The sequence below is a fragment of the Prionailurus bengalensis genome, chromosome C1, assembly GCF_016509475.1.
Source record: "Prionailurus bengalensis isolate Pbe53 chromosome C1, Fcat_Pben_1.1_paternal_pri, whole genome shotgun sequence".
NCBI classification, from domain to species: Eukaryota; Metazoa; Chordata; class Mammalia; order Carnivora; family Felidae; genus Prionailurus; species Prionailurus bengalensis.
The window spans coordinates 59,281,132-59,295,048 of NC_057345.1; the positions used below are offsets into that span (position 1 = coordinate 59,281,132).

Here is a 13,917-nt window from a genome sequence, read left to right on the forward strand (position 1 = left end):
AATGACTTGGGGGATAGGAAGAAAATAAGCAATTAGAGGATATTAGATGTAGAGATAATATGTGTGTGTGTGTGTGTGTGTGTGTGTGATTACAATGGAGATTATGTTGTCAAACCTCGAAATATTAGCAATTCATTTAATTCAACTGTTTTAAAGATTTTTACATCTCAGCATTTTAGGGAAAAATTTGTGTTGCAGTGAGAAACCCATGCATTATTTACAGCACACCCTTCCAGATGACCTGATTCTGATTCTGTGGGAGTCTACCTTTCATTGCATTTGAACTTGCATTTTACAAGTTGTAGATAAGTGATACGAAGGCAAAATATTTCTTGTCTGTAGACACGTAAATAAATTCTGTTGGTTAAAGATTCAATTGGATGAGTTGAATTACTCTTTCTTTCTCTGGAAGAAGTCAGTTTTGCTTCTATTAGCATATTAATTTCAATATTCTTGATCTATAAATGTGTCTGTTTTTTGGATTGTCCTTTTATCTGGTTGTAACATCTTATTCAGTGACTCATTAATAATCAATGTGTTCATTTTATATGTGCATTGAAAGTCGTGCTTTTTTCCCAACTAGATTGAACTCCACAGGATTTGCATTACGTTTATATTTTGCTAACAAAATACAAATGTATTCCTTATGTTATATATAGTTCAATTTGTAAAATTAGCATCTCCTTTTTGTTGTACTGCCCCGTAACCAACAGATGTGCATATAATTAGTATTTTGATCTAAACTGGCTCAAACAACATCATTCAAGATTAAAATCAGTATTCTATTTTACATTTTAAAAAATGTGTATATATATATTTGGCCTCCATTTTCCTAAGAATTCTGGGAAACAATCTTAATGGATTATCCAAAATTTGACATGTCTTTTGCAAAATGTTATATCCTCCATGGGTGTGATGGATCTAATGTTAATAAAGGCTCATGTGTGAAAGGCAATTGCATTCTATGTTCCACACCCAAAAGTTTTCGATGAGATACAAATTGTGATTTGCCTTTAAATTATGTAAACACTGGAAGCATTGGAAAATAAACGGATGACATTAAAGAAAAAAAAAGTATAAACAAAGTTACTTATTTATAAATATAGATATACATATAGTTGTTTACAAAGCTAGTAGTATGATCACCTCCTTTTCTTCTTCCTAAGAAAATTAATGGAAATAGAAACAACTTGGGACTATGTTGCACAGCTTATTTGATTCAAATCTGCCACTTAGTAGAAGCGTAATCTTCAGCAAGTGATTTAAGATTTCTGAATCTTGTTTTCATCATCAATGCATGACAATAACATTTGAAAGTATTGTGAAAGTCAAAGTAGCAATGTCTGCTAAAGTGCTTTGCCATTGTAAAATGCATGGTAGAGATTGTCGTGACCTTTCAGGAGTAATTCTAGCTGCCACTAGTAATTCTAGCTGTCTCTGAGATGGAGTGCATTTCTTAGATTGAAGCATTGGGTGAGTTATGCTAACTTTAGGATGATTGTGGGTGGAGATTTCAGTGAGAAAACTAAAAACCTTTCTCCTTTTTCCTCTCCAGGAAGACTGGAAGTATTTATGTGATTCATTTGCCAATTTTATTCCTTCCACTAGAGATGTCAATTCTTAAGTATTTTCAGTGAATTTAGAATTATTAGAAGTGCGTGTGAACGTGACGGTGTATGCTTCTTGGGAAGTTCAGAAAGAGTACATCGATTCTCTGGTGGTTGGATCAGACTCCATTATCATGAATGAATTGTTCTTAGAAAATTTCCTCTTAAAATTCTTAAATTTCTGCCTACCAGGATGAAGCAAGTGATTATTTTCCAAATACCTGGATGTCGTTTTGAAGTATTTTGGCCCATCATGTTCAGAGACAAAGTAGCTCTGCTTCACATGCTACCTTTCAAGGTCTGAGACTTGATGCTTCTGTTTCCATGTAATTAAGTGCAGGATAGAAATTACACAGGGAGAAGTGATGAACCAGTGGGAAAATCAGATGTTTATTAATGTGTTTTTATTGGGGGGGGGTAGATATAGTTTTCCCAGAATAGCAATGACACCCACATTTCAAAAGAGCTTATTACTCCAAGCATGGATCTTTTTCATGGTTTGTTGTTTTGTTTATCTACCATACTGTTCCTTTTTATTTGATTCCTTTTTATTTGGATGGATGTGGAGAACAGGGCTTAAATCACTCATCTGGGATGTCTCTCATTTGGATAGTATAGCAGCCACAAACGAAGGGCTCTCAGCCAAATTGTGTTCTGTTTGGAAAACAAGGTGTTTTAAGGAAATTGTATGTGCATGCCTTGAGGTGGAATATATACTCCCTGTTTTATACCTGGCTGTTTATGAAATTATACTATATGCCTGACTCCTGTAGGTATTTGAGTTTTGGGATTCTTGGCTTATAAAACTAATAAGATTTTATCAGCAGTCTCTGTTTCTAACTTTGCTGCATTTCGGCAGGTGAAAGTTCTAAATAATAAATAATAAAATCTCTCTGGAAAGTTGCTTCTTTAGGCTAGATGTAGTTCAACTTGCAAAACCTTTTGGGATTCAGCAACAGAAAGACAGGCTATACGTGCAGCCCTTTGAAATTGTAGCATCTAATGTTTTCACCCTGTATTGCTTTGGAGTTCCTGAAAGATGTGACTATGGTACAGTGAATGCAGCAGAAAATAAAGAAGGGAATAGCAGAAATATGTTAAATTATTATTTCTTCCTTTTTTCTCTTAAACGAATAGAGTTTTAAATGAGTCAAATACGTATTTTAATTGATAAACTGACTTTATATTCACCTATTGGAAACAGTACAACATATTTTACATCAGATTATGAAATATGGATGTTTTACTAAAAGACAGGAAGGGCTTTTTCCAGTCTTTAAAGTAAATACATATTCAAAGGATCTTAAGGCATACCATTTATTCATATTCATATCTATTGAAATACTGTACATCCACATACTTCAATAAATAGTTAAAAACCTGACCTCTTTTTAAATCATTTCTGAATTTCAAAAAACAATTTTTATTGAAAAGATTAAATAGGTAACTTTTGGCTGTCACAAAGCTAAGTACAATGGATAAATTAACAATTACTCAGTAAATTTGATCAATATAGATGATTGGCTTTGATAAATTTCTCAGACTTCTCTGAGTTCACACATTGGGGTATATATATATATATATATATATATATATATAGTTGTGTTTTTTTTTTTGTCCTGAATTACCTGGGTAATTTTCTCAGTTCTCCAGTCTACTTTCTAGATATAGCTTAAATGTTATGATGAAGCATTAATTTTTCAGTTAAGTTTTAAACACCCCCAAAAGTGGTTTTAAGTTTGACATTCTCTTTCGAATCTTTTAGTGTTTCCAAAAAAACACAATCCTATAATTTGGGCAGTACTTTTCATTATATAATTGCTGCATAATAGAAACTTAATGGTGTCACAGGACTTATGTTTCGAATGGGATCATTGTAAAACATAATTACAGCACTTGCAGTTAAACCAAAAATGCAAATGAATTAAGTCAACTACCCTAGTATTCTTCTTCCCTCTCTCCCTTATTTTCTCCCTTCCTTCCTTCATTTCCTCCTTCCTTCCTCCTTTTTTTTCTTCCCTCTCTCCTTACCTCCACTCTTTTCTTTGCAGTCTCTTTTCTCAACTGCTCTTTATTTTTCTTTCCTTAAAAAAACCAAAAACTTTAGGGGCAACAAAAGGAGTCCCACAAATGTAACTTGTGGAAATATAACGCTGAAATGAATAGCTAGCAAAATTGTTATAGATCAAAAGATAAATCAATTTCATAAAACCGCTATTCTGAAATTGCAACAATCTTGTACAGTCAGGACTGATAAAATGGAGTAATCAGACATTTCATATGTCTATAAATGTAAAATCATCTACTTGAACATTATATGCAATACATTCACACAAAAAAGCAAATACTGTAGCCTTATTTGAACAATATTGAACTCATAAATACTCATGGTTTCACTCTGTTCAGGGGCCTAAAGACTAGGAATGCTGCTGTGATACAGAAAAACATAGTGAATACCTCCTCTATTTAAAATGTCACTCAAGAAATTCTCTTCTAACATAAAGGCAAATACATATAGCTACTGAGCTATGACTGTACTTCTGTCACATTCTATGGGAAAAACACCAGACTCCACAAATTCGGAATCATGACAACACTTTGAACTAATTATTTGGTTCATCCATAGTTTATACCTCGATTTACCTCACATTTACCCTACAAACCTTACAAAGAGGAGGTATTTTTAACTCTAGGAAAGCGGTCACTGTATAATATGCATTCTTGATCTGTTTCTTTCTCCCAAACAATGGTACTGATGGTTAACACTTTTGTGGTAGCACCACTATTTCTAGTAAGTAGATTTTTATGGAGTGTGCCACTTTAAAGCTGCAATACAAAAAAAAATTGTAGTTTACTCACCAATTTCACAAAGAATATTTTTAAAAAGCAAATAAATAATTATCAAAATTAAAATGCCATGTGTGTTAAAAAAGTTTTTAATACATCAGTCAAAATAATGTAATGAATAATTACAGTGAGTAAATTTAATAGCACAATGCCATATTATTGCCATTTTGTGGAAACACTGTATATTTATGCCTCCTCATGTAGGATTCATTTTTCTAATTAAAATAGATTTATGGCGTACTTCGGGGCTAAGCTTTACTCAAAAAAAAAATCATGATTTTCAAGCCATTTATTTCGGGGCAAAATATTAGGTATGTTAAGTATGTACAACCTCCATGAAATATCTCGTATCTAACTATTAGTGAGTTTTTTTAATTGTTAATATGACTTGCAAAAGGAGACTATTTGCAGAAATCCCCCTATGTAGTGAAATTGGTAAGTTCATCAAACTTGTAAAATGGCTTTCAAGGTTATGGTCTTTCTTTAGTAAAGAGTAAAACCATGGAAATACTCTTGTAATATAATACTCCTTAAAATAACACCATTTTCCTTAAAAAATGTAGTTTTCATTCTTTATGGTGGAAACAATGAACTATTCATGATAACTTAATAACTAATATATCTTAAGATATTCTAAAAACGGGTGTCTTGTCTTCATTTGATCATGTCTTACACATATCATGTAAGAAGACATAAAGCATGGTCATTTTGTCATTGTTTGTGTTTTGACCTTATGTTTTTGAACTGACATTGCTACAGAGAAAGATTTTATTGCAGAACTAGTTATTTCAGGGATTGATCTGCTGCATGCCAGCATGGAATACTTGTTATTATATATTTTGGAACATTTTCTTTTATATAACATGCATTCCAAGCTCTCAGCTGAGTGATGTTTTCAGGTGGAAGATGTGCGAAATGCCCGGGTGCGGGAGCACGCATCTATCACACCAACTTACCTGCCACGGAACCAAATGACTTTGGCGTGTTCACCAACTCACGTCATGTTAGGTGATCGGACTTTGTGTTCTTTCTGACAACCATCTTAAAGATTTTGGCTTGGAGTAGTGAAAGGAAAAGATGCTGTATTGCTGAGCAATCCCTTGGATGGACTTTGCTGTCATTTTAAAGGGAATTATTTCCCAGAGTGGATTCAACATTCAACTGTAACCAAAGGATTCACACGGTAATAGATTGACCTGTACTACGTTAATGAAATTGTTTTTCATCGCAAAACTGAGTTTAGGTGGGGCAAAATTCTCACACCCCACTGGCAAGGAGGGAAGAGATTTTTACAGTCTGACAGCTCCTTCATTCTTTAGAGATAGGATATAGTTTAGCTTTATCATTATGGTTTATTTTTGCTTTCAAATTATAGGATGTGGCAAAACATTTTTATTAGGTGGAGACAAAGAGCAAATTATTATTTTATGAAGGCACACCCATGCTGAACTTACAGGGAAGAGAAGCAGAGCTGCACAGCCAGTTATATTACAAGGCTCATTCCTGAAACCTGAATATCATGCGAGCAGAAAAATCTAGATATGTGTTAGTTATATTTTGAAGAAATGATCCGAAGGCAATATTATTTGCTTTTTTATCAAAAAAGGAAAAAAATGCATCTTTGTCAATGTGGATTGACTCCTATTGAAACAGGGAAATGAATGCTTGTATTGCAGCCTTAAAGAATCACATAATCACTGCAATATTCGTTTTTGTAAACTACAGCCTGCAACCTAGCAGACCATGACTGAATGCTTTTGAAAAGTTGTAGATTACAAACATGAAATCACAATTAATATCCTCTAAAAGTAATTTCAGAGCTTTCACGTCTTAAAAAAAGGACAATGTGTACTGCTTCACAAGGTAATGTAGCTAATCAAAAAAAGAGTAGAATTAAAGTATTTACATAATGAGCAATTCTACAGAAGGCGATCATCCCCATGTAAGCACTGCTGATTATATCCCACGCTGCTTTTAACAAACTGTACCAGATTGGATCCAGCCATCAGCACTTTCAGAGAATCCTTAAAAGCCTTTTATGGGTCTTTAAATTTATTGTAGAATGGCATTCTTCAGGTAGAATATGCTGGTGAAAGAGGACAGTGTCAACACAAGGTACCAGCAGGAGAAAAGAACGTCAGCGCTCCCGGTAATTCCATACTGGGCTGTACTTGGAGCTGGAAAGAAATGGAAAAGATTAAATCAAAATCTAATTTGTGTCTTTTAGGATCTTAACAATAATCAAAAGGCAGCTGGGTGTACTGGGGAGAGCACTGGCATTGGAGTAGATAGACTTAAGTTCACATCTGGTTCTGCTATATGACAATGTGTGGCCTATGCAACTAACTTCTCTGAGCTTGAGTTTTCTCAAGGGCAAGAGACAAATAATATAATCCACCTGGCAGGGCTGCCGTGAGAATTGGAGATGAAGAACATACAGCACATCGCACTGGGCTGGACACAGGCTAAGTACTTAATAAACAGTGGCTAGCATTATTATTCCTTTTTTTGTACTGTAAATATTTGTATTGGTGGATAATATGTAGTTCATGCATATATATATATATATATTTATTTTTTTTAGCATTTATTTATTATTGAGAGACAGAGAGAGAGCAGGGGAGGAGCCAAGAGACAGGGAGACACAGAATCCAAAGCAGGCTCCAGGCTCTGAGCTGTCAGCACAGAGTCTGACGCGAGGCTCAAACTCACAAACTGTTGAGATCATGACCTGAGCCGAAGTGGAACGCTCAACTGACTGAACCACCCAGGTGCCCCATGCATATATTTTTTTAACATTTATTTTTATTGATATCTATAATTGGCATTGTGTAAGTTTAAGGTGCACAACAGTGTTGATTTGATACATTTATGAATTGCAATATGATCACCACCACAGCATCAGCTAACAACTCTATCATATCACATAATTATCATTTCTCTTTTGTAATGGAAACAATTAAAATCTAGTCTCTTAGCAACTTTGAAGATTATAATACAGTAATGTTGTCTATAATCACTATGCTGTGCATTAGTTCTCCAGGAGTCCATTTATCTACTAGTTCTAAGTCTGTATGTACCTTTAGACAACATATCCCCGATTCCCCTACCCCAGCCTCTGGTCACCATTCTGCTCTGTTTTTACAAGTTTAGCTTTTTAGATTTCACATATAAATGATACTATATATATATATATATTTTTTTTTTTTGTGGATCTTTTTTATTGGTCAAATACTTGTACTAAAAGTTGGAAAAATTTTTTGGGGGGGGGATAGGTGAAAAAAAATTCAAACAATCATAATATATTCCAAGGAATATTAGATTTGCATGTATACACTGGAGCAACACAGAAAATTTTGTATCTAAATCTTCCCAGGCAAGGGAGGGATGATTTAACAGAGTTTTACCAAAGGGGACAGTCATTTGGGTAGAGGAAACAATTTATTCAAAGGTATGAGTAAAGGGGAGAGCAGGACATATATTCTAGTAGATTAGTCTTGCTGGACCATGAAGTTTGAGGCTTGGAGTAGAGGGAATTGAAACTGGAACTCTAGGCAGATAGAGCATAACCTTAACTATAAGAAAAATAACAGGTTTTTTTTTTAAGTTTATTTATTTATTTTGAGGGAGGGAGAAAGAGAGAGAGAGAGAGAGAGAGAATGCACAAGTGGGGGAGGGGCAGAGAGAAGGAGAGAGAGAGAGGAGAGACAGATCCCAAGCAGCCTCTGCGCCATCAGCAAAGCCTGATGTGGGCCTTGAACTCACAAACTGCAAGGTCATGACCTGAGCCGAGATCAAGAGTCAGATACTTAACCAACTATGCCACCCAGGCGCCCCGATTTAGTTTTTTTATAGTGATGGAGATTTTAAAGAATTTGGAGCTGTTGAATCGTGTGATTACTTTTATACATTGGAAAGATCACAGTTTCATACTCAGAGAAGCTTATGTAGTACTTGGCTAACAGTCATGTTGAATTCTCACTGAGAGATTTCACCTAGAGAGTCACTGAAGCTTAGAATATGGTGGGAGTCTACTGAATGAATTTCACTGCATTTCACAAGAGAACTGTAGCCTCTTTGAATGTGAATTATACTGTGTTCCAGAAATGGAATGTTGTAGGCATGCTCAGCTTTGCTTGAGACCGATCCTCATTTGTCATAATAAAAATAATAGTAATAATAAAAAACCCCACCAACATACTTTTAACTACCCTCTCTTAATGAAACCCGGATTTCAAGCAATGTTTCCTAGTAGAAAGTGAACCATGTAATAAAAAAATATACTATTTCATCCCCAAAACCATAACTCAAATCCAGAAGCAGTTTTAGTCACAATGAGTTTGAATTAACAGCAGGTTGTTTTTAATAGAACTTTCACCAGTGACTATATTTCCATATTACAAGAAGAATAAATTGTTTTGTTTGTATCTCTAAGAAATTAAAAGGGGATGAGAGCTGCATTGACCTTTGCAGGGGGAAGTTTTCTTGACAGTACAATTGTTGATTCCAGGTGAATAAAGTTCAAGGTCTAAGATTACTCCTCTTTAGTAAACATGGAGCAAAATCCACTATTTAATGCTTCTATTTGCATCATAAGTGAGTTTTAAAAAAAATGAGAAGATGATGAAGAAAATAAGCCTATTGTTGAGCACATAGCTTTTGAAGTTTTGATATATAAGAAGTCTAATTTAAAACCATGAAACTCCTTAAATTATTTCCTCTTGTTCAAGACCTGGAAAGGTGTTTTGTTTTTTAAAACATAAATAAATATTTAATTGGTCTGTTACCTTCTCAATGACAGCTATTTAAGAGTTATTTTGCTGTTGTTTTTAAAGAATCTCAAGTGCAATAAAACCGGTATTATAGTAAAGGACTAATAATAAGCAAAGCATATAAAATGATTTCATAAATAAGAAATAGATCTTAAAAGCCAAGCATACAAAACAAAGATAAAATTTTTATTGTCATGACAAATTAAATAGTACATCAAGGGGGTAAAGTAGAAAGAATCCTGAAAACTCCTTATCCATCCTTTAAAGTGCATTTTGGGAGCAATCTTTCCTGAATCCCCTCTCCTTTAACAACACGCTGAACAGATTACCTTACTGTGACATCATGCCACCATAATATCCCTTTTTATACAGCTATCATACTACATTGTCAATGTTCACATACATATCTATTTTTCTAACCAGACTGTGAACTCTCCTAGGTCATGTTTTATTTATCTTTTTGTTTCCATGTACAGAGAGTGGCAAAGTAGATGCTGAAGAGATGTCTTTTGAATGAATGATTCAATTTAATAAATGAATGGGCCGGAATTAAAAGGAGTAGTTCTCTCCTACAAAACGGAATCTCTTCTGAAGAAGCCACTTGCTTATAGGCCAGAGAATCTACAATATATCATCTTTCATTCATTCAGCCCAAATTTATTGGATTAGGTACTGGGCACTGGGAATACAATAGCTAATAAGATAGGATGGTCCTTTTGCTGCTTAATTCCATATACCCTATCTTTCCCCCCAGTGTGCCTTTATCTTCCACTCAGCCTCCTACTGCCTTAGACATGACAAAAGTATGTCAATGATATATTTAAAATTAAATATTATAACAGAGTATGTATTTTTCCATTGTACTCTTTAGTTGTCCTATTAGTCCTTCTATTAGTCCTAAAATAAAGGAGGAGCCTTTTGCTGCATCATTAGCCTGCAATTATTACAGGAAATGGACTGTAGACTAGCTATTGATAATCAGTAAGCCAAAAAACAAAGAGTAAAGTTAGTCAAGGGAATTTTTGATTACATACCTAATGCTAAGTCATGTACATAATTTGTACCCCTTAAGTATATATTGAGCATCTTTCATGTGCTAGGTATTGAACACAGGCAGAGGCAAATAAAACTCAATCTCCTCTCTTAGGAAAAGTTTTATTATAGTTGGAGGTATAAATAAAAAGGCACATATAGAACATTAGGATATACATACTTATATCCTATATAATAAACAAACATGGGAAGGCTCCACAAGGAGTCATGGCAGGTAAGTAGTCCGAGCAGATACAAATACAGGGTTTTTTTTACAAAATGCAATGATATGCACGTGTTAGTGTATCTCACTTTTAAAAATGGTGGCATATAGTCCTTTTACTTGGGGTATCCTATTATTGTATAACCTTAGTCCCATTAACTATTTATTATGTATTTGTGTGTGTGTGTGTGTGTGTGTGTATGTGTGACTTGTTGAGTGATTCAAAGTACTAGGCTAATGGTACTAAAGTTAGGAGTCTCAGTATTATTGGGGCCAATTAGATTTGTTTGGCATGTTAAATATCAATCATTTACTTGAGAAATTATAGAAAATGTTAAGAAATTAAAGAAAATAGCTTCACTATTAGAAATCAGCTTGAAGAGTCAGTTCAAATATCATATGCTTTAAAAAGAGGAAAGTTTGGGGCGCCTGGGTGGCTCAGTCTGTTAAATGCCCCACTTTGGCTCAGGTCATGATCTCATGGCTCGTGAGTTCAAGCCTGGTGTCAGGTTCTGTGCTGACAGCTCAGAGCCTGGAACCTGCTTTGGATTCTGTGTCTCCTTCTTTCTCTCTGCCCCACCCCGCAGCTCATGTGCTCTCTCTCTCTCTCTCTCAAAAATAAATAAAATTAAAAAAAAATAATAAAAACAGAAAGAGTAAAGTTTTTATAAAGTCCCACATGCCAAATCAATTTGACATCATATTTGATATCATACTTACATATCTATCTTTCCCCATTAGACTAAGAATGTCTTCAAGCCAAGATTTATTATATGTAATTTTTTTCATTGGTACAGAACAGAGTCTGATATTTAGTAGGTGTTCAATAAATATTTGTTGAATGATGATAAGGTTTGTATCTATTTCCCATCCTTTTACCATAAGCACATAAAGGAACACAAGATCTTGACTTCTTTTTTCAGAAGAATATTGTCTTTCATCATTTGTGTGTAACTGCCTTTCTTCTCTCCCTACTTTTAGACTTATTACTGTCTAAGACCTGTACAGAGTCAGAATACCTCTCTTCAGCATTTGAGCAGAAGATAGATCATGAGGCTGATTATAAGGGGGAGGAGCATCCATCCAACTTTCTAGCACTATCGTTTTGCAGCAAACAACAGGAAGTGTAGATGAACCCATGTCCCCCCAATAGAGTCCTGAATTTTTTAGTTAGGAGACATCCAGTGGTGTCTCTGACATGGTCAGATCTGTTGTATATTCTCTGCCATGTTTTTAGTTTCCTGTGAATATTAAACTGCTACTCATCCTAAATAAAATTAGGAGGGCTAGGGCATATGATCAGAGGTGTAGTTGGGCTACGCTGAGAATTTTGATTTCATTCTGAGTGATATGGGAATCCACATGAGAGTTTTGAGCAGAGGAGGCTAGCTGACATTTTTAAATAATCGCTTGGCTATTGCGTGGAAAATAGATGATACTAGTGGAGGCAAGAGTAGAGGTCTATGTTAATCCCAGACCATCAGGGGTCTCCATTGCCTCCTGAGGAAAGCCAAAACTCTGTAGCTCAGCATTCAGGGACCTCTGTTACCTGGTTCTAGTCAACTTATCCAGACTCGTATATACTCCTAGCTCCAGTCACACGAACCATTTTCTGAACACACAGAGTATTTTCATTTCTTGTCATTTGCATATGCCATATCATTAAGTTTAAATGGTCTTCCTTCCTGTCCCCTTCTCCCCCTACCTTAAAAGTCCTACTCATCCTTAGATACCTAAAATACCTTTTACTCCATGAGGCCCCCTGAATCTCCCTATGAATTTTTAGTAATCCATTTATACCTGATTTCAGAAATAGTTCCTTTTTAACTGATAGTACATAAATATATTATATATAGTATATATATGTATAGTATACTATATATATGTATACTATATATGGTATATAGTATACAGTATGAATATTTTACTTCATTTTTAATCTACACTTGCTTAAATTAATGTTTCTCTGATCTTACAAAGCTGTCCTCCATTTTATCCCACAAAAACATTTATTCTCTTCATTATTTTGGTTTCTTTTGAAGGACTTTTATTTAATGCTATTTACTGCTAGGTAATTGTTCAGTTTCCTCTGGTTTGCCAGCTCCTTGAAGACAGGGAGTACGAGCTCTTCCCACCTCTCCCCCCAATATGATGCATGGCCTTTAGAGAGTGGTTTCCTGGCTGATCTAACACCCAGTTGGGTTTTGCTGGGGCTCTCAGGTAGGAAGCAGAAGTGCCTGGGCTAGGTGTACAGTCCAAGCCTCTGGGATTTCTCCCAGTTGTCAACAGGAAGATCCAATCTGGGTTTTAACACACATCTTACATCTTGTCTAATTATGATTATCATTCCCAATTACTTACAGCTGCTGCATATTATTTTCAGTCTTGGCAGTTTTCCCTTGTATTGCTCCAGTTTTTATTTTTAGGCAAAAGCAAATGTAACTGTGAAATATTTAGTTTTGGTATAATACCAATTACTTGCCTAGGCAATTTCCTTAAATTACTCAAGCTTTAACTAAACTAACTTTGAGTCGTATTTTTAAGATTCTTGCTGAAATCTTAGGTACAGTTACTTCAGCTACATTAACTCTGCTTCCATAAAAAAGCTGGCCTCAACTTACATTTTACTGAGGAAGCCTATACCTGGGAAGTGAATGATTTACACCTAAATTAGATTTCATAGAAAAGAGAGTGATTAATGTGGATTCAAAATAGATTGCACATTAGTTCACTGAGAAATTATGCATCATTGATTCTCTCCAAAAAGGCAGGGTACCTGTTTCATTGCATACTGTGGGAGGCATTAGCTCAAAAGACATTTTAATCCTCTCATTAGCAATATCCACCCCTTAACACTATCAGCAAGTGGAGAGGGTATCCAGATTCAGATCATACCCCAATTTCTTCAATCACTTAACTCTGCCTGAACACTGGGTGGAGATGGGGGAGGAAAAGAGAACTAGAATGGAATATGTTTTACCATAGAATGTGCAACTTTGGACTGTAGTGTCTGGAAGAAGCAGGCAAGTCTCAGCACAGGTGACATCATCTCATTATTCCTTTCTGCACTATTTCTTGTGCAGTCAAGTGGTCCAGGTCTTAAGATTGAATGTGTTGTGTTAAAGACACAGCAAAGAGAAGCCCTGTCTTCTCGTGCACTATCTCACACACAGGGCACACTGATTTCCACAGGTAGGCTTTCTTTGTGTGGCTATTCCATGCTCCTGTACTGTAGATCCTCCAAAATCTTCCCTGAGGCTCTAGAGTTAAGGGATACCTGAGTAGCATAGTGATGATGTATGTAGTAGAGCTAACAATGTATAGATTGTTGGATTCTTTTTTACTCAACACACCTTTATTTTGCCATAGACTGTTTCCAAGAGTAAAGAGAGGGACACATAACATACCCCACTTTTCACACAGCTTTCGGGACGGT

The 13,917-nt window shown here is 35.2% G+C and overlaps 1 protein-coding gene across 1 annotated transcript in view; it reads right to left on the reverse strand.

The window, feature by feature from the left end:
• Nucleotides 1-2,768: 2,768 nt before the first annotated feature.
• Nucleotides 2,769-13,917, reverse strand: part of NEGR1 (neuronal growth regulator 1) — an 841,588-nt gene continuing 830,439 nt past the window's right edge. Inside the window, exon 7 of the mRNA XM_043575275.1 lies at nt 2,769-6,631. Within this exon, the coding sequence (XP_043431210.1) occupies nt 6,507-6,631 (125 nt within the window). The 3' untranslated portion in view covers nt 2,769-6,506. The remainder of the gene's footprint in view (nt 6,632-13,917) is intronic.